General features: G+C 39.2%; 1 protein-coding gene across 1 annotated transcript in view; it reads right to left on the bottom strand.

The window, feature by feature from the left end:
- CENPE (centromere protein E) overlaps positions 1-7,188 on the bottom strand; it is an 85,516-nt gene extending 78,328 nt beyond the window's left edge. The window contains 8 exon segments of the mRNA XM_034672121.1: positions 742-807; positions 875-942; positions 1,101-1,182; positions 1,600-1,719; positions 2,459-2,577; positions 2,993-3,082; positions 5,379-5,470; positions 7,031-7,188. Of these exon segments, the coding sequence (XP_034528012.1) occupies positions 742-807; positions 875-942; positions 1,101-1,182; positions 1,600-1,719; positions 2,459-2,577; positions 2,993-3,082; positions 5,379-5,470; positions 7,031-7,086 (693 nt within the window). The 5' untranslated portion in view covers positions 7,087-7,188.
- Positions 7,189-10,336: the final 3,148 nt, after the last annotated feature.

The following is a 10,336-nucleotide window of genomic DNA, read 5'->3' as shown; positions in this document are numbered from 1 at the left end:
AGAATAAACGAATACATGAAGCTAAAAAATTTAGACCGTGAAGACAGAGAATATTGGCAAGGAAGAGGAAGGAAGCACAGAAAAAGAGAGAAATGATATAGTGCAGCAAGAAGGAAATGGGATGTTTACTTACATGGAAAAAAAGAATGTTTGCATAATGTATATATTCACTATTCAACAAACACGTGTTGAATATAAACTATGTATAATGTGTTGAGGCTATAAAGATATCACTCTTCCCTTCAAGGGATTTATAGTCTAAAACACTATGTTTATAATATAAAACATTTTCTTATTATATTTAAGAATATACTTGAACAATGTGATTTACTGTTTAATAGTCCCAGCTAGGTTTTTGTTGATCTCATGAATCTCAATTCTATTGGCTGAGACAAAATAACAACAACAACACAAAACCAAATGGCCCCCACCCCCATTCCAAGAACACGCTAACTCTTAAATGCATATGGAAAATCTCCCCCCAAGAACTCTGGTTAGGAAAAGTTTTTCCATCTAAATTTTAGGAGACAGCAGCCATGACATAGAGGAAGAAAGACCCTCTGAATTCTTCCTACATTTTAGTTAGCAACCTCATGTTTACAGACAAGACTAGTTAAACTACCAATTCATACATGTTTTTGCCTGTTCGGTTAACAGTTCTTATGAAACCAAACATCTAGCAGCCAAATTAAATGATGCTTTGGCCCATATGGTACAGTATTATGGTCCATCAATACTCACCACGTGGGACACTTTGACGGATCCTTCACAACTGGAAGGTTCCCCTTTCTCTCTACTTTCCAGAATCTAGACAGAAAACTTGTAAAAAATTAGTGCATTTTTAATTGGAAAGGCCAAACACAGAGTTACCTACCATTCTAAAAATGGTATGAGAGCGACTGCTTCTTTGATTCATTTTTGTAATTCCATAATTTCTGTTCTCTGTAAAAGGTAAGTCATATTTCAGCTGCATACATTAAAATCCAAAGAAAAACATTAACTTTAATTTTTAAGAGTGAAAAGTGTGATTTGAAGCCTAAATACATTTAACTGAATAGCTTTTACCAGTGTTTTGGAGAAATAACAGTATAAAGTCTTACTTTCTCCTTTTGTGGTCCACTTCAAAGCCATTTCTGATGTATAAACAACTTCTTCTGTGAGATCAGCCACATACACATTCCTCTGAAACAAGTTTTATTATGAGAAGAGTAGAGAAGACGTCACTAAAAAGTGTGCATCTCAAAAAGAAGGTGTTAACTATTATAGAATTCATTTGTGGAAGTTACAAGTGGAAAATGTATGAAAATAACGAGTAAAAGTAAACCTATGATATGTACATTTTATTTCCTATACCAAAGCATAGAAAATTCTGATACTTCTGTCTTGTTCTTTTTTAAGGCACTTATACCAAAATATTACAGTCGTCAATGTTTAAAAACTATACATATTGCTCATATGCTGTCTTTATAAACACTTAAGAAAAAATAAACCATATAAACAGGAGATAGCTTAAAGAATACCAAAATTAAAGGTAAATGTTCAAGAACAATAATCCCAATAAGCAAGTCTATTTTTAGCTACTTCAGCTCTGTTACTCACATTGAAGTCTTCCCGAACTATTAAAGGCTTCATTTTTTGAGTGTCACAGACTAAGTCTGTAATGGTTTCATTGTATATCTCCATGTAAGATACACGTAAGAGAAATTCTCTGTCAGGAAACTAGAAGGGAAAAAACATGTGTAAAAACATCAGAGATCATCCATTTATGAAAACCTAGTATTTAATACTTATGTGCTGATATTAAACATTAAAATATTCTGAGAAATTATCTTTGTAAAGCAAACAAGAGACAAAACCTCACATGGTTTTATGTTGACGACAAACAAAAAAATATAAAAATATGTTTCAGGAATAATGAAAAGCGTATTATCAAATAATTAAACTCAAATAAAACCCTACCAACAGATGTTCAAATAAGGACACTAAAAATCATTAAAACTATGGTCTCTGGGAAACAAACTGAGGGCTTCAGAGGGGAGGGGGGTGGGGGATTGGGATAGGCTGGTGATGGGTGGTAAGGAGGGTACGTATTGCATGGTGCAAAACTCTTAGTTAGGCTGCGTATTCTGGCCTTTTCTCTACTTCTGCTTTTCTCTGCTCCTTACCAACTGCTGGTAGCTAAAAAAAAGGCAAGGAGGAGCTAACCATTCTGGTAAGATCTTCCTGTTCCTTGACATCCACTTTTTGGTGTGATTAGTACTGTTTTAGGATTCAAGGGAAAGAATGAAAGTACTTTAAGCTCTACAAAGTAAGTTTGTGGGAAGAAAGTGAATCTATGTTATGCCTTTTCTACCCATGGCTAATGAAGAGATAACTATAAACCTACTTCCTTTCATCATCACAAGTGTCTATTACTACCTTTACCTGTATGTACCAGAAATTTAGCAAAGGTATTTACCTTTTTAATTTTTTGGAAAATGTCATGAATTGCCCTGGGTATTACCCCCAAATAATCCTCTGAACCCATCATGGTGTACGTTTTTCCTGAAGCAGTCTGTCCATAGGCAAATATGGTACCTGGAAAAACAAAACACACATGCAAAGATTAAAAATGAATCGATAGGGTATAAAACTATCAGTACTTGAATAGAGAACCAATACTAAGATATTTCTACAGTGAATACAAACCATTGTAGCCTTGTATGGCAGAATCTATGATTGGTACGGCTATTTCTTCATACACATTTTTAGTAGTTTCATTACTGTGAAAGACACGATCTAAAAAAAAAAACACAGCACACACACACACACATACACATAGAGGTTAAATCAACAAATCAACTTTCCTTCNAAGCAGTCTGTCCATAGGCAAATATGGTACCTGGAAAAACAAAACACACATGCAAAGATTAAAAATGAATCGATAGGGTATAAAACTATCAGTACTTGAATAGAGAACCAATACTAAGATATTTCTACAGTGAATACAAACCATTGTAGCCTTGTATGGCAGAATCTATGATTGGTACGGCTATTTCTTCATACACATTTTTAGTAGTTTCATTACTGTGAAAGACACGATCTAAAAAAAAAAACACAGCACACACACACACATACACATAGAGGTTAAATCAACAAATCAACTTTGCTTTGTTTCTTAGTAGTTGTCCAAAAAAATAAAATTGTCAGGATATGGTAACATAAAATATTTAGGACACAATATTCTCTTCAACTTATTGGTAGTTCGAAAATATACTTCTCTATGAGGTGAGATGTGTCGGTCCTCACAAAGAAAAAATAAAAGTCAGACTTCTCAGCTATCCTATGTGCTTTTAAGAGGCAGTAGGGCATAGTGGCTGAATTCAGGGGTATAGAATCAGACTGCAAACCTGGTTCCACCACTTATAAGCTGTGTGACTTTGGGCAAGGTGGTTGATGTCTCTGTGACTCACCTAATCTGTAAAATGGATACGTATTCTCTTCCTCATAGAATTATTGTGAACATATCATTAATACTTAGGAAATGTGAACTATTACTATGCTTTGAGAAATTTTAAAGTTTATAACATATTTGACAAGAAGGCCTGGCTCAAACTATACTGAGAAATGCACACATATGGAAGAAGAGACCCGAACAAAGCTGAAAGGTTACAGGGAATGACTAGTTGGCTGGCTGCTAAAGGAGGCTGGGTTTACAGTAGCATTGGTGCTGATGAGTTCACTAGTCTAGGATGTGGTTCTCTGCTTTTGTTAGCATAATTAGCACATTAAAAATGGACAACTCTTTCAATGGTGGCCTCATATTAAAATCTCACAAGAAGTGGATTCGTAAATCAGAAGGAAATGTATCCACCTGCAATGAGTAATTCAGTGGTCAGGCTGTCTGCATTCTGACCACACATCTGCCCTGTTGGCAGAACTAAATGGAAAACCAAAGTGCCATCTGAAGGCTGCTTAGGGATTATGATTGCAGAGCAAGGAGAGATGGTACGATGATTAAAATCTTAATGCCATTTGCTTTAGATGGGTGGATAAGTCCAAATCCTCTGTGGGTGTGCATAGCTACTGAGAACCTACGTAGATCATGTGTCTGAATGCGTGTGTATCCCTCACTCCTGGCTTTAAAATCGCTGGGATACATTGTTTTACCTTTTTAAAAATTATGCTAATGCTCTAAAACAGTCCTTTACCAGAAATTGTTTTCTCTTCCACAGAGCTTTGCTCCGAAACCTTTTATGATGGCTTTCTGGTTTAATGCTAGTTCAACAACCTAACCGTTCTTACTCCTGAAGTTGTTGGGAGGACCTCACTGATGTTCTGAGGTGCCTAAGCGGCAGCATGCTACTGTGGCTGGATCTGGAGTCTGACTCTTCCATTTGCTGGCTGTGCGACTCCAGGCCTGTTTCAGTCCCTCACTGAAAGATACCTACCATATAAGCTTGTTAAGGGGATCAATGAACTGATCTGTATGACATGCTTAGAACTGTGTCTGGCACATTGTCAGCAGTACGTCCATATTAAATCAATACACAAATCAGCCTAGTCAACCTTCAGGGTCTCCATGTTTGTTCCTCTGTGCTAGCGAGCTCTCACTCATCCTGCAGGTCCCAGTGTCAGTGGTATCCTTTTAGACACCTAGACTAGTTAGATCCGCTATAAACTCTCACAAAGTTTACGTCAACACAAGTGTAATTACTCGTTTAAAGCCTCTTTCAACATATAAGTTCCACAAAAGCTGGGGTTGGTATCTGCTGTATTCCAGCAGACACAGAAGGAACATCTTTAGTATTTATTCTTTAAAGAATTTTCTTAAAAATAATTGTGGAAAATACATACTAAACTGAAAGATCTTAAAGATGACTAGACATTAAGCAACATATTTTAGGCTTATGGGGTTTAGGCCACAAATAAACTAATGAATACGAGGAAGAAGTTAGTTTCAACCATAAGGCACTATGACTATAACTTCATTTTATTTATTATCTATTTTTTTAAAAAAGATTTTATTATTTATTTGAGAGAGACAGAGAGAGCACAAGCAGGGTGAGGGGCAGAGGGAGAAGCCAACTCCCTGCTGAGCAGGGAGCCCAATGTGGGGCTTGATCCTGGAATTCCGGGATCATGACCTGAGCTGAAGGCAGACACTTAACCAACTGAGACACCCTTATAAGGCGCCCTTATAACTTCATTTTAAACATCAATTTATTATCTTACCTATCATACATGATGGATGGACAATTTTTTAAAGCTTCCAATGAAGCAGTTTATAGAAGGCTTAGTCTGATCTTTAACGACAAATTCAGCATTATCGATAAGCCTTTTATACTCCTATTAAGACAAGGGTCACAGATTAACTTTTGATGCTGTTATAAACTTACCAAAATGGAAGGATTTACTGCCATCAACTTGATAAATGGCATTATTGTCAGTTTTCCAGTAAACTTGGGTATCTCCTCCAAGAGCTTCTTCTCTGAAAGAATAAAAACACTGCATTTTAGTATAACTGATCATAGAAGTCATGTTACATGACAGATAAAAGATTCCATCTTCTGAAGAATATTTTAAAAGACTGCATTAACTTATACTATATATAAGAGGAATATGGAAAATTTGCCTTTAAGGGGTCAACACTTTAAAGTGGGGGGTCAGTGACCTCTTGCCTTCTCATGGGATTTTCCCTGTGAAGTTCTTCATTTCCACCCTCCTACCCAGTACTGGTTGCTGAAAAGCCTGTGAAGTTCTTCATTTCCATCCTCCTACCCAGTACTGGTTGCTGAAAAGATACATTCAAAATGCAACTCTGATTATGTCCCTCTTGCTCAAAACTTTAAAAAACATCTGAAATGGTTCTTAATATGGCACGCTAGACCTGGATTATGTTTATTCTTCTCTTCAACGTTATCTTTCTCTAAATTCTGATATATACCTAACTCCATACAGCTACCTGAAGGTCCCTTTCAAAACAAGAAATGCAGCTCCTCTGTGTCTGCAATACCCTGACTTACCTTTCCATTAAGTAATTTAACTATTCTTTCATTCATAAAAACTGTCAGGAGTTTCCTGACACCAGCCCTGTCCCTGGTGTCATCTTAGAGGGGTCTTAGAGGGGTTAATGACTCCTCTAGCAAACACTCTCCACTTATCATAACACTTGTTACCATGTACTGTAATGGTTTCTTTATGTAAGTGTGTTCTAATGCATGACATAATGAGCCCTCTAAAAAAGGAAATTCCTCATTTTGATATTGCCATTTATTAAACACCTGGTAATATTTAATAAATATTTCTCAAACACAAAATACACCAGTATTCTTGAGTGAGGGCCAGAAACTAGGGAAACAAAGACTTTCATTTCTTCCCCTTCCACCTTTTCTCTATAGCATTTATTACTCCCCTAACATTATGTCAACTTAATATTCTACAGTTTTTACTTTATTTCCTGTCTGCCCCCCTAGAATGTGGGTCCACAGGGGCAACGAGGGTGTAATGTCTGTTTAGTAGTGTATACTGTACTAAAAAAAAAAAAAAATCAGGATCGATAAATATCAACCATTCAACGTTCTGAATGTTGAATTCAGTCACTGAATGAAGTCTTGCGTGCCTGGGAATACAATGCAATAAGACAGACTAGTTCTTGCTCTCAAGGCCTATACACTGAAGAGGGAGAGACAGTTAAGTCTGAAATGACCGACTGTGATGAATGCCCCTAAGAAATACCCAATATGACTTCCTTTAAGGAGCGGGGTGGGATGGGGTGGGGAGGGTCAGATGGAGAATGGCAGCGCGGCACCGGCGTCAAAGTCTTTCACGTTGGCCAGCGTGAGTTATAGTTATACGTTTAGGAGACTCCTGGCTGGAGAGTGTCTTCTAGACCCTCCGATCCTTCTCTGTCACTTACAGACAGGGACTCCAAGCCGGTAAGGGGCCGAGATAGCACGCAGAGGACCCGGGAAGGAGCAGCGAGGGCTCTCCGGCTCAGGCCCGCACCGGAGGCCCCGGCGGGGTCCTGGGCTCGGTCTGGCCCATCTACCTGTGGTGGAGCGGCCGGACCCGCACGCAGACCGCCACAGCCCCTTCCTCCGCCATCCTGCCGGGCCGGACCTCAGAGAACCGGCGCAGACGCCCTACCGCCCCCGCTTCCGAGAGCACGGACCGCCCCGCCTTTAAGTTTAAAATTTCCCAGACGCCGCGCGGCCTCGTGACGTCACGGACTGTTCCACTGCGCCCAGCGCGGGGGGCGCGAGGCCGGCGGCGCGTCCACGGATGAGGGTGGGGGGGTCAAGGGTGCGGAGGACGCCGGGCGGAGAGTCGGAGCGAGCGGTGGCGGGAAGCCGGCGGGGAGCGGCAGTCCCGGCTAGAGCGGAGACGGCTATCCACCGCTGAAAGCCGCCGAAATGCAGGCGGACGTTTACAGCCTCCGTCCGCCACCTCACCCTACGACAGGGTGCAAGCTGTAGGAAAAATACGGCAGAGAAATTTTTTTTCACCAGCAAGGTCAAGACCTTTAAGGAATCCACTGACAGGTGTTTTTTTTTAATTAAAAACACCTCTAATGACAAGAATTGAAAGTCACTGCACTGCCCAGAAACCTAAGAATCTCGTTGTGCTCCTTAGAAACTGAGTTTTATGTTCTTTTTCTTTCAGCTCCTGTTTCCATTGGCTGTGAGCTCCTAGGAGGTTGTTTTAGAAAAAGAATTATTGAAGTCGGGAAAACTCTGAGTAATGAGGTGAACTTTTATTAGCAAAAGTGGGAAAATAATTCTTTCCCAGAAATAGTGTTTTCTTTTTAAAAAATATGTATCATGGTAAAGCGTTAACATTTTCTTTAGGAGGGATTTCATTCCCTTTCTTAGTTGGTTTAAGGAGCTTCAGGAATGATTCCCTTTCCCTCACCAAAAATATGACCTGCAGTTACTAACAAGTTTATATTATTTAGAAGAATAGAAAAGTCTGGTGATTTAATAAAACTATTTTGGAAGATAATTTGGCATTATCAATAAAAAAACTGAAGGCACTTGTTCCTTTTATGCAGGTAATTCTGCTTTTAAGGGTTTATTTATACATGTATTTGAAGGACTGTTCAAGGATGTATGTATATGGATTGCAGCATTGTTTACAATAGCAAATGGCTGAAAACATATTAAATGCCGATAAATAATAGATGGGAGACTAAATAGATGTCATTTGATCAATACAATGAAATGCTATGTAGCCAGTACAAAGAATGGTACAGTTCTTAATGTGAACTTTGGAAAGCCATTCAGGGTGTTTCATTAACTGAAAGAAAGCAAATGTGTGGAACTGTGTGCACAGTATGATCCTATTTGATATTTCAAAGGATATTTATATGTCTGGATATGCATACCTAATTTCTGGAAAGACATCCAGAATATACCTGATTTCCTTGGAAAGGGATGACTGAATTGGATTAATAGATGTACCTTCCATTGTATATTTTTTAATTATTAATATTTTAACCATGCAAATATTAAGTACTTTTGTTCAACTTGAAGAAACTAGTTAATAGAAAAAAACAGTAAATAAAAATGAGTCTGATCATTCAAGATTTGTTTGTTTAACCAGCTGTGAGCCAGTCTAGACTATTCTTTTTTTTTTTTTTTTTTTTTGTGGCTACCCTGTGATGATACTCGCCTATACCTAGTAAGATAAGACAGAGTTAAGAAAAGTATATTTTCACTGATTTTTTAAAAAATGGTGGTGATTTTTAAAATATGGTGCACATATTTAGCTGAAGGGAGGGAGCCTGTAAAGAGGAAGAAGGGACATGCAATTAATGAGAGAAGATCTCTGACGACACAAAGGGGATTGGTTCAAGAATACAGAGGATTTGGGGCGCCTGGGTGATGCAGTTGTTAAGCGTCTGCCTTCGGCTCAGGGCGTGATCCCTTCGTTATGGGATCGAGCCCCACACCAGGCTCCTCCGCTATGAGTCTGCTTCTTCCTCTCCCATTCCCCCTGCTTGTGTTCCCTCTCTCGCTGGCTGTCTCTTTCTCTGTCGAATAAATAAAATCTTAAAAAAAAAAAAAAAAAGAGTACAGAGGATTTGCCTTTAACAGCTGTGCTTGTTGCCATGCTGGTCTTTGTCGTCATCACCGGAGCAGCTAACATTTACTGAGATTTACTATGTGCCAGGTGCTCTGTTGTTCGCCCTACATGCATTTTTTCATTTAATTTTCCAAATATGTTCATCAGGAAATACTCATTGAACACCCCCTGTGTACCAAATGTAGCTATTATTCTCTTAGGGAAGATGGATAATGCCCTATATATATAGGGTAATGAGTCTTGAGAAGAAAAGTTAACAGCAGATCAGGGGAGAGAGAATGAGAAGGTGGGGTGAATTGGGGGTGCTAGTTTCTCATGAAACATGTTTGTGGGAAGAAGCAGACAATAACATGTAAGTAAGATAACTTTTGTTAAGAGGAGACAACACTTTTTTTTTCTTATAATAATATTGTTTTTATTATATTATGCTAGTCACCACACAGTACATCCCTAGTTTTTGATGTAAAGTTTGATGATTCATTAGTTGCATATAACACCCAGTGCACCATGCAATACGTGCCCTCCTTACTACCCATCACCAGCCTATCCCACTTTAGGTGGGATGCTGAGAGAGGCCTGGGGAGGGGACTTCTGAGGTGAGACCTATGTGATAAGGATTAGCCATAGTTGGGAGGGTTAGGGTATCTCTTTACCTGTCCCAGACAGAGTGTCCAAGTAAGAGAACCCGAGGCCTGTATGCGTTTGCCTTGTACATGTCTGAGCATGGAAATAAGGCCCCTGTGGCTGAAACACTTTGGGCAATGGAGACAGGTGGGTGAGGTGAGGGCCAGGTCCTGTGGGGCCTTGGGGGCTGTGACAAAATGTTTGACTGTTATTCCAATGGTGAGGGAAAGTCGATGGAAGGTTTCAAGCAAGGGATTAGAAAGGAAATCACTAATTTATTGAAAGAAGATTTTCTTTTCTATTTCATTATGAAAATAGAAGCAGCTAGAAGAAACTTCACACTGATTTCTGCCAACCTGGTTACCCACCTACTTGTCTGTGCCCATTTACCTCATCTTCCTGAATGTAACTAGGTGAACAACTGTCCGTCTTCCACTCTGAAAATTTTCTCCATGTTTGCATTGGATCCTGCTCCTTCCTGCTTAACGTCTCTCTGTCTGATGTCATCATTTCCCCTTCTCTAATAGACTCGTCTTTAGCAAGCATATGCCTTAATTTCTTCCATCTTGGATATCTACTAGATATTGCAAACTTAAAATGTCTAATACCAGGGGCGCCTGGGTGGCACAGCGGTTAAGCGTCTGCC

The sequence above is a fragment of the Ailuropoda melanoleuca genome, chromosome 11 (genome assembly GCF_002007445.2).
Source record: "Ailuropoda melanoleuca isolate Jingjing chromosome 11, ASM200744v2, whole genome shotgun sequence".
NCBI lineage: Eukaryota > Metazoa > Chordata > Mammalia > Carnivora > Ursidae > Ailuropoda > Ailuropoda melanoleuca.
This window is presented reverse-complemented; position numbering and strand designations above follow the sequence as displayed.